General features: G+C 46.4%; 1 protein-coding gene across 1 annotated transcript in view; it reads right to left on the reverse strand.

Moving 5' to 3' along the window:
* FOXO1 (forkhead box O1) overlaps positions 1 to 3340 on the reverse strand; it is a 110872-nt gene extending 107532 nt beyond the window's left edge. The window contains exon 1 of the mRNA XM_054446024.2: positions 2275 to 3340. Within this exon, the coding sequence (XP_054301999.1) occupies positions 2275 to 2901 (627 nt within the window). The 5' untranslated portion in view covers positions 2902 to 3340. The remainder of the gene's footprint in view (positions 1 to 2274) is intronic.
* Positions 3341 to 23842: the final 20502 nt, after the last annotated feature.

Below are 23842 nucleotides of genomic sequence, written 5' to 3' on the forward strand. Positions count from 1 at the left end.
TAAAAACCTAAATCTTAAAAAGTGTAAGTCATATTCCTAGTTTAAGACTAACACTCTGACAATGCCATTTGAGACGCAAAACTAAAAATATCCCAAAACACTGCCTTTATCTTTAAAGAAAGGCACTCCAGCAAGTTGAAGTAGGTTGTATCCATTTCCAAGGACTAAAGAATGGTGTAAGTACACACTGTACTTTGAATGCAAAAAAAGGGGGGAGTATTTTTTTTTAAATGGCTAATACTCTAACAGCTGAAGTGGAATTGATAGATGAGCAAGTAAGTCAAGTACTTAAATTCAAATGTTAAGTAAAACAAGATTTGGCAGACAATTTCGATTTTGTGACTTAATAGAATATATGCTGAGCTTAATGGTAAGAAGGCACTTTACTTTTTTGAAACACTTGGTAAAATTGCATGTAATGCCTGGTAATGAAGCGATAAGTGATACCCTTACTCTAAAACACACTTTGGAAAATATAAAATGAATCTTGAACTCCTTCTAAAGGAACTTCAGTATGGTGTAACTTAACCTTTTTGACACGCATTAACCACAGGGATGACACTGTATGTAAAATAACCTTGGTGTTAACAACTGCGCAGCAAAGACCAATCTTTATTATGCTGTAGAGTCCAATATGAGAGGCGAGGAAAGGTATGTTTAAAAAGGTGTTTAGCTCGGCCGGGCACGGTGGCTCACGCCTGTAATCCCAGCACTTTGGGAGGCCGAGGCGGGCGGATCACGAGGTCAGGAGATCCAGAACATCCTGGCCAACATGGTGAAACCCCGTCTCTACTAAAAACACAAAAATTAGCTGGACGTGGTGGCTCGTGCCTGTAATCCCAGCTACTCGGGAGGCTGAGACAGGAGAATCGCTTGAACCAGAGAGTCGGAGGTTGCAGTGAGCCGAGATCGCGCCACGGTACTCCAGCCTGGCGACAGAGCGAGACTCCGTCTCAGAAAGGGAGAGGGAGGTGTTTAGCTCAACTAGACAGCCTTTACAGCAATTCCGCCACCGGTGACAGTGAGAAACTGTCATCTTGGGGAGGCCGCGCCGCGACTGGACCCCGCCTCCGGGAAGCCTCCGCGGAGCCGAGGGCCCCCGGGCCTTCTCCTCGGAGTCGGCAAGTGCCTGCCCCCACGCTAAGTCTCTCCTGGCCACGCTCTGGAAGGCAAAAATGGCAAAAATCCTCCTTGGAGGCACCGCTCCCTCGACGCGCACCGCCACTCCGACTCCCTCAAAACATTGGTCGCAAAGCCCCCGCCTGGTCCCTCATCTGGACCTCCATGCTCAAGAATAGGGTGGCAAGGCAAGAAAAGACGCACACATCCCAGCCCCCGGCTCCTCAGGGCAGCCTCTGTGTTTCTAACTAAAAGCCTCCTACCAGGGTCAAGACCAAGTTCGGGCGCTTCCCCGCATGGAGAAACGCGGGCCCCACGGCGCCCGGCCCCGACGCGCTGGCCCTTTAAAGGCGCGGGCTTCCTGCGCCCGGGGCCCCTCCCACCCCACCGCCACCGCCACCGCCACCGCCCGCGCCCGCCCCCGCCGAGGGTCACACTTGAACTTTAGCTCGCCCCGCGCGGCCAGGCGCCGGCGCTCCGCAGGCGGTGGCCGCCCCTTCGCACGTGTCGGAGGCACCACCTCGGGCTCGGGACGCCGGGCCCCCGGCACTCGAGGCCACTCCGGAGAAAACCAAAACAAAGCAAAATGCGCACCGCCTCCAGAAACTGCCCGGCCGGCCCTTCACCGTCCCCGGCCGGTCGCGCCCTGCCTGTCCCCTCCACCTGCAGCCCGGTCCCGGGGCAGGGAGGCTGCGGGGCCCCTCGCCGCGCCCTCCCCCGCCGCGCCCGGCGGAAACAGCTCCGCGGCGCGGCCGGAGAGAACCCGCCCTCCCCCCGCGGAGGTCCGGGAGGGAAGGGACAGCCGAAGCAGTCGGCGCGGGCCGGGGGTTGCCGCTCCCAGCGAACCCCTTTCTCCTTTCACTGGCAAACTTTTCGGCCGCTCTGACGTCCACTTCTTGGCGCACTTTCTTCACTTAGTTCCCCAACGAGCCCCTTTCCGCGTCCCACGCGAACTCCTGACTGGCGCGCACGCACACCTACTGCCGTCCCCGACCGGACCCGGGCGAGGCCACCGCGACCACCGCTTCTCGCCCGCCCTCCTGGAAACGCGCTGCACTCCTGCTCCGCACCTTCAGGCCGAGCAAACCTGCACAGCTGCGCCCTCGCCCGACCCACCGCGCCCCCAAGGTCCGGCCGCGCGCCGAGGCCGCTCACCTTCCAGCCCGCCGAGCTGTTGCTGTCACCCTTATCCTTGAAGTAGGGCACGCTCTTGACCATCCACTCGTAGATCTGCGACAGCGTGAGCCGCTTCTCCGCCGAGCTCTCGATGGCCTTGGTGATGAGATCAGCGTAGGACAGGTTGCCCCACGCGTTGCGGCGGGACGAGCTGCTCTTGCGCGGCTGCCCCGCGAGCGGCCCGGCGGCGGGGGGCACTGGCGGGTGCTGCGACAGCGGCCCGGGCGGCGGGGGCTGCGGTGGCGCTGGGTGCAGGCAGCCCGCCTCCGGGCCCTGGAAGTCCCCGCACAGCCCCCCGGTGGCGGCCGCGGCGGCCGCCGCCGCCACCGCCGCCGCCACGGAGCCGGGCGCCTGCGGGAAGTCCTCGCTCTCCTCCAGCAAGCTCAGGTTGCTCATGAAGTCGGCGCTGACAGCGGCAGCCGAGGCCGAGGGCAGGCCTGCCGCGGCGTCGGGGTTGGCAGCCGCGCTGCCCGACGGCGCCGGGCTGGAGGTGGCCGAGTTGGACTGGCTAAACTCCGGCCTGGGCAGCGGCCAGGTGCACGAGCGCGGCCGGGGCAGCGGCTCGAAGTCCGGGTCGATCTCCACCACCTGAGGCGCCTCGGCCATGGTGACCCCCGCCCCTCCCCCAGCCGCAGGAGAGCCAAGAGGGAGAGAACGCAGCACTGGGGGCGGAGGGGGAGGGGGCGCGAAGGGACGGTCCGAGATTTGGGGGAACGAAGCCGGTGCGGCGAGCGGACGGAAACTGGGAGGAAGGCGCGGCGGAGTGGAAGCGCGAGCCCAGAACTTAACTTCGCGGGGCCATCCACATCGAGGCTCCTCGGGGTCCGCCGCACTAACTGGACGGCTGGCCAGAGCCGCCGGGCCGGGGCAGAGCCTGCGCCGCGCTCCAGCTGACAGGGCCACGGACGGAAGGACGGACGGACGGACGGACGCCGCGGGCCGCTTGCTCTCCCCCAGCGGCGCGCCCGCTGCGCTGCTGCCTGTTGAATGTGGCGGCTGCGGCAGCGGCTGCTGCGACTACCAGGCCGCCCGACTTACGGGATCTGCTACCGCCCCCCGCCCGCGGCGGCGCGCGCGCCGGCCCGCCCCTGACCGACAGGCCGCGCGGCCAATGGGCATGCGGCACCGCCGCACGGGCAGCCAGTGGGCGCCGTGCTGGGCGGGGCCCGGTTTTCCATGGGGAGGCGGCGGTGGGCTGGTGGGGGGTAGTGGGGTGTTTTTCTCTTTCACACACTCACCTCCTTTTTTTTTTTTTTTTTGGATCTCTATTATTTTCTGGTAATTCTCGAGTGTTTCTGTGATTCTCTCGCCTTCTCAGTGTTTTGATTGCTAGGAAGCAAACCAGCGTGGAGGCGGCGGCGACACTTTGTTTACTACGGAGCAGCAGAGCCGAGTACTCGGGAAGCCCGGGTGGGAGGAGGCGCTCGCTGCGCCCTGACCTCTTCTGCGGGCCGAGCCCGGGGGGCTGGCAGGGCAGGGGGCCGAGGGCCGGGGGCGCGGGGTGGGCGGGCGGAGGCGGCCGCGCGGAATTCTACTCAATCGCTCCCTGCTGGCTCCACCCACGATGTCTTTGCTGAACGACGTGGGGAATCGGTGGGTTTTGTTTTGGTTTAATGTTTTCTTTCGCTGCGATCTGTCAAGTCCTGCGGCCCCCTCGCGAGCTGCACACGCCCCCCGCCCCCGGCGCCGCGGCTCCTGCAGTCGAGTCCGCGCCGAGGGACCCTTCTCCGTGCCCACCTGTCCGCATCCCCGGGCTCAGCCTGTGCCATTCGGTCTAGCCAGAGGCGCGTCACCCAGCCGGCAGTCCCCAGCCGGATTCACTGTATTCTTGACCTTTTTTAAAATGCTAGAAATGAGGAACGGGGCTCCCGCGCGGGGAGGAGATTCTCTGGCCTCCTCGCACACACGAATCCAAAGGCACCCGCGACCGCATGCCCTCGGTGGGAACCTCTTCCCCTGGGCGGGAATCTCCCGCTCCGTCCACTGAGTCCAGGGCCGGCAGCGAAGGGCTCAGGAGCGCAGTTAGCGAGAACCAGGTCACTTTATTACTTATCCCTAATTAAATTTAGCTGTTTGTTATTTATTTTTTATTTGCAACGGAAGTGATCGGGTGTTAAGTAAAAACGCAAGGGGGGCGGGGGATAGGACCAAAGCCTTGGGGCGCAGCCTTCCCCACCCCCAAGTTCCTTGAGGCTACTTGCTGTGTGTGTCAGTCAACCCCCCACCCACACCCCACCTTTCCTCATCTGGGCTGCAGGTCCAGGACATCCTGTCAAGGATCAGTGGGGCCAAAGGTGGGAAGATAATGGCCCTTGTGTCTCAAGCAGAAGAAACAGTTTTCCAGTTTTGTTTTGTTATGCTTTTGCTTTTTTAGGAAGAATATGGAAGGCATTTCCTTTTAGAAAGATGGGACCACTTAGGATGGAAGATGGACAGTAGGGTTTTAAATATCTTGTCCAAAAGGACAGCTTCCAACTCTTTTTTTTTAATCCCCTTTCTTTCTTACAAGTAATTCTACAATGGAAAAAGTGGCATCTAGAGAAAATTAGTCAGTTGGACAAGAGGTTGTTGAAAAAATAAAAGAGAAAAGAGGGGAAAAAAGGAAAAATTAGGCCTCTTACAAAAGTTAAAAAGATTGAGAGAGATTATCTTTCTTCTTTTATATTCTCACTATGGTCTCTCTAGTCCGGGCTCCTGTTTCTTCATAATCTATTTATCACAACAGCTTCTTGCTGATACTAGGGATGGGTGGGGTGGGGAGCGTGAGCCGGATGGATTGGGGACGGGCGGAGACTGGTTCCCACCCTGGTCTTGTGGTCTCTTCACGTTTACTATCAAATTTGGACAGTCTGGGCCTCCTCTGCCAGCCGCTAGGGGACCTCAGTAACTCAGATGAGCTCAAACGCAGGCCCCCAAAGTACAGCTGTTGCTTCCCCCCACCTTTCCAATTACACTCTGCAGAAGCAGCCCCCGATCCAGACAGCCGCACCCTAAAAATAGGCGGTGCCCTACTGGATCATTCTTGGCAAAGGAAGCCAGCTTCAAATTTGGCCTTGCCTTCATTTCTATTCCGGTTTTTCAGGGCGTCAATCAGAGAATATTTATTTGGTTAAAGGAGTCTTCCTACAGACTTTCCCCAAATTCTTGAAATCTTTGAGGCTCTCCTGCCCAATTGTTTCTTCAAATGTCATAGTTTACTTTTATTTGGGCTTTCTTTTAAAAAATTGACGAGGCAGGCACAGAGAACCTATAACACCAATGTCCCTGACACATAGGTCCAAAAAATTAAAAATATATATTGAAGGGTTTTTACAGCTAACCACCACACTGTTGTATCTAAGTATCAATTTACTGAACCCCAGGATGTTGGTGAATATTTCACTTGTTTCTGGTCTTTAGGTATCATAGACTATTCTGTAAGAAATAACCTTGCAGGGAGGCTGAGGCGGGCGGATCACGAGGTCATGAGATCGAGACCATCCTGGCTAACACGGTGAAACCCGTCTCTACTAAAAATACAAAAAATTAGCCGGGCGTTGTGGCGGTCGCCTGTAGTCCCAGCTACTCGGGAGGCTGAGGCAGGAAAATGGCGTGAACCCGGGAAGCGGAGCCAAGATCGCCCCACTTCACTCCAGCCTGGGTAACAGAGCGAGGCTCCGTCTCAAAAAAAAAAAAAAAAAAAAGAAATAACCTTGCATAACTTCATTTCATATCTGTACAAGTATATATACAGGAGCAATTTCCAGAAATGGGAGTCACTGGGTCGGCAGGTATTTGTAGTTTTGAAAGGCACAGCCAAATTGCGCTCCACAACGGTTATATCAAGCTAAACTTTCTTTTCCATTAGACCCACAGAATGTTAAACTTGAAAGTAAACTTGGAGATCACCTTGGTGACCCCGTTTAACTTAGAAAAAGAGAGGTGCAGAGATGCTGATTTGCCCCAGCTCACATAATAAGAGTGGTGATGCCAGGGCTATAGCTCTAATTTTTTGCTTTCCCATCAGTAACCTTCTCTAAACACAGATGGAAAATTATAAATATCCTGTAATCCCCCTATAGCAATAACCATTATAACTTCGTGGTGTATTTCCTTCCAGTCAAGCCGCAGATCTTAGTAATCATAGTTAGATGAACTCCACTGAACCAAATAAAGGTTTGAATTAAAAGAACAAATAGGCCGGGCACAGTGGCTCGTGCCTGTAATCCCAGCACCTTGGGAGGCCAAGGCAGGCGGATCACCTGAGGTCAGGAGTTCCAGACCAGCCTGGCCAACATGGTGAAACCCCATCTCTACTAAAAATACAAAAATTAGCTGGGCGTGGTAGCAGGTGCCTGTAATCCCAGCTACTCAGGAGGCTGAGGCAGAAGAATCCCTTGTACCCCGGAGGTGGAGGTTTCAGTGAGTCGAGATCACACCACTGCTCCAGGCTAGGCGACAGAGTGAGACTGTATCTCAAAAAAATTAAAAAATTTTAAAAACAAATAAATAAAAAATAAAAGATCAAGAAAACAGACATAAAACAATGATAGTGGTAATAAGATAATGAAAGAAGAGATTACAAAAGAAGTTTTTCTGTTTTTTGTTTTTGGGGGTTTTTTTAGTCAAAAATATAAATGTTGCCATCTCTGAAGGGTGACAAAGTATTTAGGTCATCCCTGGTTCTGCTCAAGGGAAAAAGTTGTTTTCTCCTTCCTTGTGTTTTGTGGTTGCAGCTTGCTTTGAAGGCATTTTCTACTGATTATCACTTAGTTGCTGCATGTGTCTGAACTGGGAAGAAATAGGGAAGAAAAATGTCTCATGTCAGGTGAGGACAATTAAAATGAAAAAGGAAATTTATCCTTACAAAGCCCATCTCACAAAACTATGTGATGTTCTTTTCTGTGCCTGGTTTTCAGGGTAACTATTGCCTCGTCCTTAACAGGAAGACTGAGGGATGGTTCCCTTTGATCAATTCCCAGGCAGAAATTTCTACATTTACCCCTCACCAACACATGATAGATCTCTGGTTTAAATTTAAATTTTTACTTGTCAAAATAAATAATTTAAGTTCCATTTAATGAGTAAGTGAAAAACTTGGATGCTGATTTTTCAGTCAGGGCACTTCACTTCGTATTTCACATTCCCTTTCCCCAACAACTGTCCATTTCCAAAACTTTGTCTGAATTATTAGGAGGTACTGCTGTCAACCTGAAACAGCCTTTCTTCACTTAGCCCATAGAAAGTAATAATCTGAAAAAAATATATATAGCCTCAGGTCTTTAAACCAATGTCCTGAAGGCTGGCATATTAACTAGTAGCTGTAGTAAGATTAGAAGTAACCATTCGTTTCTCTTAAGGGATAATTTCCTTTGGGTTTTGTCACTAATTCCACAAATATCTACAGAGCACCTCCTACATATATGCCAGGTGCTGTGCATCTTAGAGTCCATTGTTTTGATGGTAAATTCCTTGAACTCCAAAATGGTTTATTTTCCCTGATACGATATTTGCTATCAGAGTTAAGAATGCTGTTCTTTTCTAATCATCAATGCATAGTGACAATATTTATTTGGAGGAATTACACAAAAATGTTTTTGATAGGTAAAAGAAATGCTAAGGCTGGAAAAATTGAAATATAGTCACCATTTTGGAGGAAAATAATGAGATGAAGTGGAAAAGATTTAAAAATGCACCATCCACGGGCACTGGGAGTATGAGTTCTGACCACTAAGCCTCAGGGTTGGGATGATCTTACTACAAACGGACAGAAGACGGAGACTACCTCTGGTTATCTGTCTACTAACCTGTAACAGAAGGGAAGCAGTGAACCACTTCTTTTGTCAGTTCTGTTGTGACGGGCCAGTGTTTGTCAACTTCAATAAACTATTCCTTCACTTTAGGTATTAGTGAGAGACTACTTGTGGGTCTCTGCAGGAATACTAACACATATTTCTAGATAACCTAAATGACCAACTATAGAGAATGGTTAAATAAATAATGGCATATCTATAAGGTGGAATTTCACACAGCCATTTAAAATAAAATCTTTGGGCTGGGCATAATGGCCCACACCTGTAATCCCAGCACTTTGGGAGGCTGAGGCAGGCAGATCACTTGAAGTCAGGGGTTCCAGACCAGCCTGGCCAACATGGCGAAACCCTGAAACACTGCTCTACTCAAAATACAAAAATTAGCCAGGCGTGGTGGCGCAAGCCTGTAGTCCCAGTTACTAGGGAGGCTGAGGTGGGAGGATCACTTGAACCCAGGAGACAGAGGTTGCAGTGAGCTGAGATCATGCCACTGCACTCCAGCCTGGACGACAATAAAATAAAATAGCTTTCCCAAGCCAAAAGGGGATTCACATTAGAATTAAAATTCTTTCTAACATTGAGAACTCATAGAACTGCCATAAAATTAATGATGGTACATGAAATCCCAAATTCTCTGAATGTCACAAATCTGAATCTTACATTCATGTTTGAAACACAATGTGTTTTCACTATTTTATTTCTGTTTCTTGTCATATTAAAGCTCTTTAACACACTTCCAAAAAAGGGGGGACATATGTATTAAATAAGAAAATGCTGCCATGTTGAACACAGATGGTACAACATTTCTGGCAGAAAGGAAGTTTAACAAGGCATTTAACTTATTTACTTGGAAAACTAATATGCATGAATGTTCAAGTAAAGCAGTAAGAAATTAATTGCTGTTTTACAATAATCAGTTTTTCCAATCTAATCGCCCTATTTCCATACCATGATAGCAGAGAAAGGGAGTCAAGTGTGATTGTAAACAAACTACTGACTAAGAGAATCCAGGATAGGAATGAAGGAAGAAACTGTTAGCATTTTATAGTAACTAACCAAGTTGCTTGTCATTCGTTGATAAAAATCAATAACAAGAGGTAATAACTGTGTAGTTAGAGTACATGTGTTTTCCATATGATAGTACAGTCACTGACTGTCAGCCAGGGTGTAAAAACAGGAGGCAAGAGTTTATCAAATTTCAGGTTTGGCTGACTCACAGGGCCCACCCATATGCAAAGTCTACTCTGGCAGAGAGTCAACATAGATGAATAGTGATTTCCCTGGGATATCAGGTTTCTACTTTGTGGTGAATACAGCCTTTAAAACACACTGAAATATTCTATATTCTAAGGTTTAACATTTAAAAATGGAATTCCTAATTAGCTGATTACTGATATAGTGCTGGAGGAAAGATTAATTTGTCTCGTGTGATGCCATGTGTACTTTAAATAATTTTGTGTTTCAACAACAAACTGAAAACAGAACATTTGACGGCTATGTTGCATGCCTGAGCTCTAGAGCATTCCAACCTGGAAAAATTCTTTCTATAATCCAAGACTAGGCTCCGGAAGCTCTCTTCCTCATTTTTCAGATTTACAGATCATCTGACACAAGATGAGCTGTTAAGTCAATAAATATACATATAAGTCTACTTTCAAGATGTTTTCAGTTATAAACTGTAAATCATTTTTTACCCAGAATGAGAATATACACATGAAAGTTTTCTTTATGCTCCAGTGTTAATAAAAACTGCTTTTTTTTTTCAACAATAACTATGGACCAAGCACTTTACAGCTATTATCTGAATCAGTCCTCCAAGCCACCCAATAATATAAGAGTTATTATGACTCACATTTTACAGAAATTGAAACTAAGGTACAAACAGCTGAGAATCTTACCTGAGGTCTTATCTTAGAAGTTTATCTAATTACAATCGGACTTGAACCTACCGTTATCCAAATTCAGAGCTCATCTCCTGTTTAACATGACACTTTCTGCCTCTATAAAATGTTGGGTTTTTCTAGAGGACAAGAAATTAATGAGAGGTTAATTTAAGATTTCAATTTTTTTCCCAGAAAATTGACATTTGGACTTTTTGGGGGGTAATCTAAGTCAGCAATCATCTCTGCCTAAAGCCAATTCAGTTTATGTTAATGATAGAAGCCCAGGGACAGAACATAAATAACAATAATAATGCTGATGTTTGCATGTGTATAAGACAAACCATGTAGGGGATTTCAAGCCATTAGCACTTGCTTATTTAAACAGCCAGCCTAAAACCATATACAATAAGAGCAGCCAGCTCTTCCAGAATGGTTGGTTTATCTGGAACTCTCTCCAAATCTCTCCTTATCCTGAATAAAGGCACATCAAACCAAGTTCAACAGCCATATTGAACTCTATCCCCATCAAGAAAAGGGACTAGCATTGGATATTTATCAAAAAGCCTGTCCTCAGCTGAGTTTCAGAAGCTTGGAGTTAGATTAGAACAAATGAACATGTGTTTTACAGTTCAGACGGTGGGCCTTATTCCAGTAATATGTAACCCACCCCTACTGCCTGGACCTACTGGGGAATTCAGCAGAGCCATAAGGTTTACTTTCATGAGGCGGTAAACTAAAGCAAAACAAACAAAGCCCTTGTGTTCCTCTCTATTTTGAAGTTGGCTTCAAAGTTGAATTGCTGCATGTCCCTCTCTCTCACCAAGTGGGCATAAAATATCAGAAATATTTTTAAAGCACCTTTAGAAAAAGTTACTGCATCAGACATGGTGGTGTGCGCCTGTAGTCCCAGCTACTCAGGACGCTGAGGCAGGAGGATCGCTTGAGTCCATAAGTTCGACATACCAAGACCGTGTCTCAAAAAAGAAAAACTTGGCTGGAGGCTGGGTGAGGTGGCTCACGCCTCTAATCCCAGCCCTTTGGGAGGCCGGGGCAGGAGGATCACTAGAGGTCAGGAGTTCAAGACCAGCCTGGCCAACGTGGTGAAACCCAGCCTCTACTAAAAATACAAAAATTAGCCAGGCGCCTACTCCCAACTACTCGGGAGGCTGAGACAGGAGAATTGCTTGAACCTGGGAGGCAGTGAGCCAGGATCGCACCACTGCACTCCAGCCTGGGCGAGAGAGTGAGAATTTGTCTCAAAAGAAGTGGGGTGGAATCAGGTGTCAGTGTCCCCAGTTTTCATGAAAAGCATAAATAAAACTTCCTTCAGCTAAGAGTTGAGGTTGTATTCTCTTTCCTTCAGCATCACATCACAGAGAAGCATGGAAAGCCCCCATCAATCACAGACAAGAGGCTAGCCCTAGTTAGAAGAGCTTATCTATGGCTACTTTCCTTTCAGGTGGGAACAGTTTAAATTGCCACTAAATCACAAAAGGAAAATCACTCCTTGGTGTTTTTCCATCTCCAGGAGATGTGCTAGTTTTAATGGCCCATTGGCCATTGGCCTGTGCATCCACTGATGTTGGCATCAGTAGATGCTGAAGATTATGATAACCCAGTAAAACAAAATCAGTTAAGCATCTCAATACATTATCTCTTTTCTTTAGTATCTATATATTTGACTCATGATTTGATTTTCCCTTTTCATTGTATACACAGCCAAATTAGGAGCCTGGCAGAGGTCTGGGGAAGTAGGGTGGAGGCTTCCCCCTCCCTGCTGTCCTCTGGACAGGACAGCACACCCAGAGTCCCTCAGTCATCTCCAGCCATGACTGGGGTGAGGAGAAGGCAACGGGAACACAGAGGCTCTTTACAGATCATAGCAACCCCTCATCAAGTTTGCCATGATGCTGGTCCTCTATGCAAAATATGATAAAGTGAAATCACAAACAGATCTTCCAAGAAAAGCAGAAAATCAACAACGCATGATCAACTAGAACCTCTTTTATTCCCTAAGTAGTGTTCCATTTATTTTGTATTTTGAATTTTTATTTTGGTATGACTTGCCACCTACATACCTCAAAGAGGTATTGTAAGGATTAAAATAATGTCTTAAAGCACTTTGAAACAGGGATAAAATGTTTGTTCTCTGACATTGGTACAACCTCGTGGGTAGGTTTTTATTAGTATACAAATTACTTTAACTCTGGTAAATACATGATTTCTAAATCACTGATATTTGTTCTAAATTGTACCATAGCTCCTCCACATTCACGTGTTAGGCACATTGGTTGCCAAATCCAACTGGTCCTTTGTGAATTTAGAGATAATATGTATAATAATGACACATCGTAGCAAGAGTTTAGGAAGGCCTCTAATCTCAGGGATTGTTACTAGCTATTCATGCCCTACAGCTTTGGGGGTTTTTGTTGTTGTTGTTATGATTGGTTTTTTGGTTTGTTTTTTTTAGAGACAAGGTCTTGCCCTGTAACCCAGGCTGGAGTTGCAGTGGTGTGATCATAGCTCACTACAGCCTCGAACTCCTGGGCTCAAGTGATCCTCCTACCTCAGCTTCCCTAGGTGTTAAGACTACAGATGCTTGCCACCACGCTCAACTAATTTTTAAATTTTCTGTAGAGATGGGATCTCCCTGTGTTGCCCAGGCTGGTCTGGAACTCCTGGCCTTAAGCAATCCTCCCATCTCAGCCTCCCAAAATACTGGGATTACAGGTGTGAGCCATTGCACCTAGCTGCTATGAGTTTTACATGGAAGTAAGCTGAGAATTTTGAATCTTTGACCTATCTTTTTATACGATCTGATATACCAAAATGTTGCTAGAAAAGCTTTAAAAATCCTCATATTATTCTTGATAGTCTCAGCAGGCAATTAAAAAGCAGCTAAAAATAAAATTAGCTGACTCATTTCAGGAGTTTAGCTGACAATGGTACTGGTAGCTTCAGCTTGACAGATAATATTATCATAGAAAGCAGCACAACAACTTTAACAATCATGCAAATTTCTCTAAAATAATTGCAAAAGAGAATTTATACAATGTATCCTTTGGTTTTCTGTGGCTCTTCTTTTGGACAAAATTCTCAAAAACTGAACCCACTCAGACACTCCAACGTATTTTGTAAGAGTTAGATGTTGCTTTAAGAAATACAAAAACTGGGGCCAGGCATGGTGGCTCATGCCTGTAATCCCAGCACTTTGGGAGGCTGGGGTGGGAGGATTGTTGAAGCTTGGGAGTTCGAGTCCAGCCTGGGCAACATAGTGAGACCCTGTCTCTTTACAAAAAAAAAAAGAAGAAGAAGAAGAAACAAAATTTGGAGACAAGTGACTGTCTCATAAAAATTTTAAAATCTTAACAAAATTAACTCTCTCAAATAAGAAAAGCAAAACATATAGCACAGCAATAACAACAAAAAGTAGACGACTTGAAGGGAATTGGAATATAATGGCTTCTAAGTCTGGGATCTGTTTTTCTGGGTTTGATTTCTTTTTCTCTTTTCTTTTTTTTTTTGAGACGGAGTTTCGCTCTTGTTGCCCAGGCTGGAGTGCAATGGCGCTATCTCGGGTCACTGCAACTTCCGCCTCCCAGGTTCAAGCAGTTCTTCTGCCTTAGCCTCCCGAGTCGCTGGGGTTACAGGCAACTGCCACCACACACAGTGAATTTTTTGTATGTTTAGTAGAGACAGGGTTTTGCCATGATGGCCAGGCTGGTCTTGAACTCCTAACCTCAGGTGATCTACCCGCATCAGCCTCCCAAAGTGCTGGGGATACAGGAGTGAGCCACTGCACCTAGCTGTGATTTCTTTTTTTAAGACTAGTTAAATTCTTATTTAGGAAGAAGGCAATAGCCTAATTTTAATGTTCACTTTTAAAATTAAAAAGTACTCATGTCTTTTCATGTAGACGAATTATTTCTAACAAGGCAGATTCTGCAGTTATTCCTAGATTAGTTATTCTTGGCGGTTGTACTGTAAAACCACGTGTCAACTGTGTGTACACATGATGATTCTATTAAAAGATACCATAAATGCCACCTTATTTTCACAGCCCAATTAAAATATACAACAAATTTAGTCACTAATAAACAAAAATTGATGAGAACCATGGAAACATCTTAAATTAGAAACCAGGAAAACCTGAAATTTAGAAACAAAAGAAGCTGCTAAAATTACACAGTCAGGGTAAAAATTTATATTGTAAATGTTACCAAAAAATATTTAAAGGTGTGAAAGGGTTTTCTTTTTTTCTTAATTAGCAAGGACATTCTTAGTTCTGTCTTTGGTGATCAATTCTTAAACAGGTCATAATGAAAGCATTATTTTTTATTTTTATTTATTTATTTTTTTGAGACTGAGTTTCACTCTTGTTGCCAAGGCCAGAGTGCAATGGCGTGATCTCCACTCACTGCAACCTCTGCCTCCTGGGTTCAAGCGATTCTCCTGCCTCAGCCTCCCGAATAGCTGGGATTACAGGCGCCCGCCTCCACGCCCAGCTAATTGTTATTATTATTATTGTTTGGTTTTTTTTTTGAGACAGAGTCTTGCTCTGTCGCCGAGGCTGGGGTACAGTGGCACGATCTTGGCTCACTGCAAGCTCTGCCTCCTGGGTTCACGCCATTCTCCTGCCTCAGCCTCCTGAGTAGCTGGGACTACAGGCTCCCGCCACCACGCCCGGCTAATTTTTTGTATTTTTTTAGTAGAGACGGGGTTTCACCATGTTAGCTAGGATGGTCTCGATCTCCTGACCTCATGATCCACCCGCCTTGGCCTCCGAAAGTGCTGGGATTACAGGGCGTGAGGCACCGCGCCCAGCTATTTTTTTGTATTTTTAGTAGAGACGAGGTTTCACCATGTTGGCCATGCTGGTCTCAAACTCCTGACCTCAAGTGAGCCACACACCTTGGCCTCCCAAAGTGCTGGGATTATAGGCACGAGCCACCAAGCCTGGCCTATTTTTTAATTTTTTCTTAAGAAAATTTTTTTTGAGATGCATTTTGCTCTGTTGCCCAGGCTGGAGTGCAGTGGTGTGATCTTGCTCACTGCACCCTCTGCCTCCAGGGTTCAAGTGATTGTCCTGCCTCAGTCTCCAGAGTAGTTGGGATTGCAGGCATATACCACAGCGCCCGGCTAATATTTTTTTTTTTTTTTTTTGAGTTGGAGTCTCACTCTGTCGCCCAGGCTGGAGTGTGTGGTGGTGCGATCTCTGCTCACTGCAACCTCCGCCTCTAGGTTCAAGCGATTCTCCTGCCTCAGCCTCCCAAGTAGCTGGGACTATAGGCGCGTGCCACCACACTCAGCTAATTTTTTGTTTTTAGTAGAGACGGGGTTTCACCATGTTGGCCAGGCTGGTCTAGAACTCTTGACCTCAGGTGATCCGCCCGCCTTGGCCTCCCAAAGTGCTGGGATGACAGGCATGAGCCACCACGCCTGGCCATTTTTGTATTGTTAATAGAGACTGGGTGTCACCATCTAGGCCAGGCTGGTCTCGAGCTCCTTACCTCAAATGATTCTCATGCCTCTGCCTCCCAAAATCCTGGAATTACAGGCATGAGCCACTGTGCCCAGCCTATTTTTTATTTTATTTATTTTTATTTGTTTGTTTGTTTGTTTGTTTTGAGACGGAGTCTCGCTCTGTCTCCCAGGCTAGAGTGCAGTGGCATGATCTCGGCTCACTGCAACCTCCGCCTCCCAGGTTCAAGTGATTCTCCCGCCTCAGCCTCCTGAGTAGCTGGGACTACAGGCGCACGCCACCACATGCGGCTAATTTTTGTATTTTTAGTAGAGACAGGGTTTCACCATGTTGACCAGGCTGGTCTCAAACTCCTGACCTCGTGATCTGCCTGTTTCGGACTCCCAAAGTGCTGGGATTACAGGCGTGAGCCACCGCGCCCGGCCGCTGGGCTAATTTTTTTATGTTTTTATAGATATGAGGTCTCACTGTACTGCCCAGGCTGGTCTAAAACTCCTAGCCTCAAGTGATCCTGCTACCTCGGCCTTCCAAAATACTGAGATCACAGGCGTGAGCCACTGTGCCTGGATGAAAAGTTATTTTTAAATGGGTTGCAATGGAGATTTTATTAAAATGGTCGTAATGGATAAAGTACTTTCTGTTGTTTCCTGGAGCTATTCAAGGGCCCTTCTTGAGCTGGATCAGAGTAGACACTTAACTTACCTCCCTCCACAAGCCCTGTGCCACATTCCCTCTTCTCTTAGCTGGCTGAGAAAAAGAACAAGAGAAAAAAGCTAGGGGAATTTTTTAAATAATTATTTCTTACTCAATTGAAAACCCGAAGCATGCTGTGGTTCTCATACATACACATGATCATGAGCTCTGATACCCACCAGTGACCAGGCTGCTCCCAGGCACTCAACTTCTTCCTTTCAATGATACTTGTCATTCTTTGACTGATGTTAGCACATCTAAATTCTTTTTTTTCCTCGAGGAACCTGATTATTCTGGTCTGAATTGTGTTCTTCCTCCCCAAGTTCATATGCTAAAACGTCTAACCCCCACTGCGGCAGAATATGACTGTATTTGGAGACAGGCCCTTAGAAAGGTGACTTAAGTTAAAATGAGACTGTTAGGCTAGGCCTTAACCCAATCAAACCTCTGTCCTCATTAGAAAGGGTGATTTGGATGCACAGACGCCAAGGATGCCTGCGCAGGGGAAAGACCATGTGAGAACAGGGAGAAGGCAGTCGTCTGCAAACCAAGGAGCAAGGCCTCAGGAGAAAGCAAACCTGCTGGCACTTTGATCTCGGACTCCAGACTGTGAGAAAATAAATTTCTGTTGTTTAAGCCACACAGTCTGTAGTATTTTGTTAGGGCAGCCCTCGCAAATTACAATGACTGTATGATCAATTATGTTTTTCCAAACATAGGTTAGGTTTTTAACATTCAAATGAGGAATGAAAAGACCCTAATTCAGGGAGGCAGTTAAGCAAATAAAGCACTAATTTTAGAGGCAGTCTCAACCAAACTCACTCTCCTAATGTGTGGTTGCTTAACAAAGCGGCACAGTCAGCACCATGCAGGAAAACTGACTTACTATGTGCCAGGTATTGTTCTAAGCTTATTTATTTATTTATTTATTTATTTATTTATTTATTAATGAGACGGAGTCTTGCTCTGTCGCCCAGTCTGGAGTGCAGTGGCACGATCTCGACTCACTGCAACCTCCACCTCCCGGGTTCAAGCAATTCTCCTGCCTCAGCCTTCCTAGTAGCTGGGATTACAGGCACATGCCACCACGCCCAACTAACTTTTGTATTTTTAGTAGAGATGGGGTTTCACCATGTTGGCCAGGCTGGTCTCAAACTCCTGACCTCAAGTGATCTGCCAGCCTTGGCCTCCCAAAGTGCTGAGATTATAGGCGTGAGCTACCGCACCCAGCCTTTAAGCACTTTTCTGTATAAACTCATTTAATCTTCACAAGACCCTACTGGGCAGATATGATTGGAAATTGAGGCACAGGGAGGTTGTGTTACTTGCGCAGCTGGGATACAAACCCAGGCAGGCTAGAGCCACGGCTTTGCTTCTAACCAGTAATCCATGCTGCTTCCTTAGTTAATAGCTCTAATGCTTATTACCCCTCCCTCACCAACCACTCAGCAGGACAAAGTGGTAAATTCATTCAGGCTCTACTCCTTATTCCTCCAGGCCGTTTCATTATCTGAGTACTTGGCATAATAATATCTTCCTGCTGTGGGGGTCACCTGAGATAATGATACAGGTGCTTGCCTGTAGGATCAGCCCCAGGCACTGCAGGCCTGTTTGCAGTCCCCTCTGTATCTCGGGTCTCAAGTTCCATCTGATGATATTCAAAGAAACTCCACCAGGGCCTTAGGTTCCATCAGGGGCTTCTTCCAGATCATCTTGTATCGGTAATGCACAATGATTCGGCCACACCCATCCACAAAGGCTCATTACCTCTTGCTTTCAGTAAACCAGACTGAACACAGGTAAGAATGGGAGAAAAAAGAGGTCCCAACTCATGCTTCCCTGACCCCTGCATCTCTTTCCTAGGCTTCTGGAGAGCCTGCCCTAGGCAGCTGGCAGCCCTTAGAAGATTAGAAGGAGAGAGTCTTTGGATGGAAAGTATTCGTGAGGAAGGCTCATTGAAAGGAAAAGACAGCCTATTGAAATTCAAGTTAAGCTTAGACCAGATCCTATGGCTAACTCCCATAGGATATCCTCCTGCTATCTCATGTGGGGATAGCCACAGGATCTGGTCTATGCTTGCAGAGCCGTACCACCCTCCTCCCCACACCCAGTTGCCTGTAAGTACAATTTGAGCTCCCCACCCACCATGGTCTGCTGTACGTCTTAATACCAGACCTGCCTTTCCTGGAGCTGGCCTCAGATGGATTCAGCTGGATCCAGTCCATCCAGATTGTAAGCTCTGGTCCTCCAGATAACCTCTGTGGCTTCCTCCAGGCGTCCCACAGTTGGGGCCTCTTGGAATCACAGTTGATAATGTTAGTTGCCAGCAATCACCCCGATCTTGAAGACTTCATCTCCGTGCTTTCTGTTCCTTTGCCAACCACCTGTTCAGGCTGATGATGACATTTAATGAATCTCCTTCCTAGTCTTGATAACAGCACAGGTCCCTCACTATAAGGAGAGAAACAGCCTTTCAAGAACCTGCTTTGGAAATTGGCACTCTCGACATACAACTGCATTCCTTTCAGCTCACATTACTGCAGCTGCTCCAATGCCAGCATCTAAACCATCTCATCCTGTGTCCGGTGCAGTGAAATCACCTTGTGGGGAGAGCAGTCAATGTGTTGGTAGGGACTCAGGGCCAAGCCTACCCCACTGGGAACTGGCTGGGCTGGGCCCTGTGTTTGATAGAAATCCTAACATATTCAGAGCCATAGGAATTTTCTTTTTTCTTGTGCTGATAGTTTACTTCCATACTACTAAAATTTGCAAAACAAAATGCCCCAGGCTAGACTAAATACAGTGCACATTCTCTCTCTCTTTTTTTTTTTCACATTTTTTTGAGACGGAGTTTCACTTTTGTCGCCCAGGCTGGAGTGTAATGGCATGATCTTGGCTCACTGCAACTTCCACCTCCCGGTTCAAGCAATTCTCCTGCCTCAGTCTCCCAAGTAGCTGGGATTACAGGCAACCGCCCCCACCACACCTGGCTAATTTATTTTTGTATTTTTAGTAGAGATGGGGTTTCACCATGTTGGCCAGGCTGGTCTCGAACCCCTGACCTCAGGTGATCCACCTGCCTCGGCCTCCCAAAGTGTTGGGATTACAGGCGTGAGCCACCGCACCGACCACAGTGTACATTCTCTAGCTGCGCTGCATGGCCACAGGGAAAGGCATGAGCTTTCTTGTCCCCCTCCATCTCATGGAAATAAATAATCCAAGAAACAGAGCATTTACTTTTTCAGGACCAGATTTATTCATGGTATTGGCTGCTCTTCTGGTAAATGAGCTCGGCCTCCAGGAATCAAGCCTGCCCATGTAAACATGGCACCCTGAGAATGTTAGCTGGCCACTCCTCACCATATACTCCTGCCACACCAGAAGTGGATGGTTCAATGGTTCACGCCCAAACTATCATCTATCTAGAAGCTATTACAATCTAGATTTTTAAAGTTACGTATTCTAGATCCACAAAAGGTATAACATACTAAGTGCACTTAAATTTTGCAATTTGTTTCAGCTTGAAGGATTTCCATACATAATTGCCCACAATTGTTATGCAGTGTCAGAGAGCTAGCACAAAAGGCTGTCTCCGTGAGACATAAACCAATCTAAACAGAGCTGTCACGATAGTTTTTACACAGATGGTGATTCTCTCTTCTGCAAATTTAGGTCATGGTAATCTGTCTGTTACTTTTGATCTTCCAATTGAACTATGTTTCTCCATCTTGCCAGTGTCTTCGATCGTTTTCTTTTGTGAAGGGGCAAGAGAAAAGTTATCCAAAAATTATTTTTCCACTCTGGTAAAAGTAGTTAAGATAATACTTAAAAGTAATGTTTTATCGCCCTCTACTGGTATATGACATTAATAGCCATTTGCAAAAAAAGTTTTAGAGAAAAGGTAATAAAACTCAGAAAAGTCAAAAAAAAAAAAAAAGAGAGAAGCGTCTTTTATGTGCCTTTAAAAATTGTTTCATTTTTATTTTTATTTTTTTGAGATGGAGTCTCGCTCTGTAGCCCAGGCTGGAGTGCAGTGGCGTGACATTGGCTCACTGCAACCTACACCTCCCAGGTTCAAGCAATTCTCCTGCCTCAGCCTCCCAAGTACCTGGGATCACAGGCACGTACCACCACACCCAGCTAATTTTTGTATTTTTAGTAGAGACAGGGTTTCACCATGTTGGCCAGGCTGGTCTTGAACTTCTGACCTCGTAATTCACCTGCCTCGGCCTCCCAAAGTGGTGGGATTACAGACGTGAGCCACCTCGCCCGGCCAAAAATTGTTTCTTTTTCTTTTTCTTTTTCTTTTTCTTTTTGAGATGGAGTCTCGCTCTGTCGCCCAGGCTGGAGTGCAGTGGCGTGATCTTGTCTCACTGCAACCTCCACCTCCCAGGTTCAAGCAATTCTCCTGCCTCAGCTTCCTGAGTAGCTGGGATTACAGGCGCACACTGCTACGCCTGACTAATTTTTTGTACTTTAGTAGAGATGGGGTTTCACCGTGTTGCCCAGGCTGGTCGCAAACTCCTGAGCTCAGGCAGTCCTCCTGCCTCGGCCTCCCAAAGTGCTGGGATTACAGGCGTGAGCCACCGTGCCCTGCAGTTTCATTTTTATAATATCTTAAGAGTAACATAAATATTTTACCTTTTTTTTTTTTTGAGATGAGGTCTCTCTCTGTTGCCCAGGCTGGAGAACAGTGGCGTGATCTCAGCTCACTGCAACCTCTACCTCCCGGGATCAAGCAATTCTCCTGTCTCAGCCTCCCAAATAGCTGGGACTATAGGCGCCCGCCATCACACCCAGCTAATTTTAATTTTTGTATTTTTAGTAGAGACGGGGTTTCACCATATTGGTCAAGCTGGTCTCGAACTCTTGGCCTTAGGTGATCCACCCACTTTGGCCTCCTAAAGTCCTGGGATTACAGGCATGAGCCACCGCACCCAACCATTTGCTTTATTTTTAAAATTTTTTATTTATTTTAACATTTTTAGTAGAGATGGGGTTTCACCATGTTGGCCAGGCTGGTCTCGAACTCCTGGCCTCAAGTGATCTGCCTGCTTCTGCCTCCCAAGGTGCTAGGATTACAGGAGTGAGCCACTATGCCTGGCCACTATTTTCATTATTGTTCATTATACAGGCATCTTTTAACATTAGATATCTGACTTGTCTGCATCTTTTGTTCTAATATTGAGCTTTGCTGGGGGAAAAAAGTTTATCAGTTGCATAATTTGGGGAAACTTTCTAAAGATACTTATTAAGAGAGAATTTCTCTTAGATATTCTCACTCTCTCTGAAGCATCTTTCTTTTAATTATTTATTTATTTATTTATTTTATTTTATTTATTGAGACAAGGTCTCCCTATGTTGTCCAGGCTGGAGTGCAGTGGCAAAATCAGGCTAACTGCTACCTTGACCTTCCGGTCTCAAGTGACCCTCCCACCTCCACCTCCCAAGTAGCTGGGACTACAGGTGTGTTGCACCATGCTGGGCTAATTTTTTTTAAACTTCCTGGGCTGGTTGAAGCTTGCTTGCTTGCTTGCTTTCTATCTTTCTTTCTTTCCTTTCTTTCTTTCTTCTTTCCCTCCCTTCCTTCCTTTCTTTCTTTCTGTCTTTTCTTTTCTTTTTTTTGACAGAATCCCACCCTGTTGCCCAGAATGGAGTGCAATGGTGTGATCTCGGCTCACTGCAACCGCTGCCTCCCAAGTTCAAATGATTCTCCTGCCTCAGCCTCCCGAGTAGCTGGGATTACAGCCTCCTGCCACCATGCCCAGCTAATTTTTGTATTTTTAGTAGAGACAGGATTTCACCACGTTGGCCAGGCCAGTCTCGAACTCCTGACCTCGTGATCCGCCTGCCTCGGCCTCCCAAAGTGCTGGGATTATAAACTTGACCCACTGTGCCTGGCCTAAAGCTATCTTTTTTTTTCCTCCTGGGTTCAAGCAATTCTTCTGCCTCAGGCACCCGAGTAGCTGGGACTACAGGCACATGCCACCACGCCTGGCTAACTTTTTTTTTTTTTTTTTTTGAGACGGAGTCTCACTCTGTTGCCCAGGCTGGAGTGCAGTGTCGTGATCGCAGCTCACTGCAAACCCTGCCATTTGCAATGGTTCAAGCCATTCTCCTGCCTCAGCCTCCCGAGTAGCTGGGACTACAAGTGCCTGCCACCACACCCAGCTAATTTTTTGTTTTTTTTTTTCAGTAGAGACGGGGTTTCACCATGTAGCCAGGATGGTCTCAATCTCCTGACCTCGTGATCCACCCGCCTCGGCCTCCCAAAATGCTGGGATTACAGATGTGAGCCACTGTGCCCGGACCTAATTTTTGTATTTTTAGTAGAGACAGGGTTTCACCATGTTGGCCAGGATGGTCTCAATCTCTTGATCTCATGATCCACCTACCTCAGCCTCCCAAAGTGCTGGGCTTACAGGTGTGAGCCACCGCACCTGGCGCATTTTTCTTATTAGTCTAAAACTAGAATCTTTGTTTCACTTGAGATAAAGGAAAGAAGTAGGCACTGGGAATGGATCAATCTTTAAAGAAATATTATGCTTTGAATTTTCATGAACAATTAGAATAACAACAGAAGGTGACTGATGAATAGCTATTATGATAAAACCCAAATTTTCTATAAGGATAACAGACAAACATATCATGCCACATGAGATCAGTGGATGGAAGGGATCTAAGGCAAGCAGGGCCAGTGGTAAGGAGGAGTGTAAGAATTGGGACTAGAATGATTATGGATTAAAAGGAAACAAAAATTGTCCCAAATAAAGCAACCACTGCTTTAAGCAGCAATATAATTTTTCAACATCAATTTGCACATAGTAACACTTTTTAAATTGTATTTACTTTTTAAATATTTATTTATTTATTTATTTGAGACCAGGTTCTGAGACTGGCTAATTTTTGTATTTTTGGTAGACATGGTGTTTCACCATGTTAGCCAGGCTGGTCTTAAAACTCCTGACCTCAGGTGATCCACCCTCCTCGACTTCCCAAAGTGCTGGGATTACAGGCATGAGCCACCATGGCAGCCTCATCCTTTTTTTTAATCCTAATTTTGCTTTTAAAATTCACTGGAGGAGAAGCATTTGAAGTACATTTGTCATAAAACTTTGACTTCTATCATTTATTTCCACCTCTTGCTTTTAAAATCTGTTAAGTGAGAAGTGAACATTTAATCAAGGCATATAGTTAAAATGTCCAAAACCATGGAATGTCTCAGTGTGTTCTGCCAAAATCTTAATTCTAGGTGTTTTAGCTTCAATTTTAAAAACTGCCATTATTAGCCATACTGTAGAAAAAAAAAAGGATGCCTCAACTGACAGTTCTTCTAGAGCCAAACCTACCCATTTTAATTTCACAGGAACTAGACAACTTGAAAACTGGGCTCGTCTCCATGGTTTATTTCTCCTAAGGTCAGAAGGACAGTGTAAATTTGACTAAGTTCAAATCTCAGCTTGTGTTCTAGGGAAAGGGAAGGCACAGGAAGAAGAATACTTTTTTTTTTTTCTTTGAGATGGGGTTTCACTCTTGTCACCCAGGCTGGAGTGCAATGACATGAGCCCGGCTCACTGCAACCTCCGCCTCCCAGGTTCAAGCGATTCTCCTGCCTCAGCCTCCCCAGTAGGCTAGGATTCCTGGCGCATACCACCACGCCCAGCTAATTTTTGTATTTTTAGTAGAGATGGGGTTTC

This window comes from Pongo pygmaeus, chromosome 14 (genome assembly GCF_028885625.2).
Source record: "Pongo pygmaeus isolate AG05252 chromosome 14, NHGRI_mPonPyg2-v2.0_pri, whole genome shotgun sequence".
NCBI lineage: Eukaryota > Metazoa > Chordata > Mammalia > Primates > Hominidae > Pongo > Pongo pygmaeus.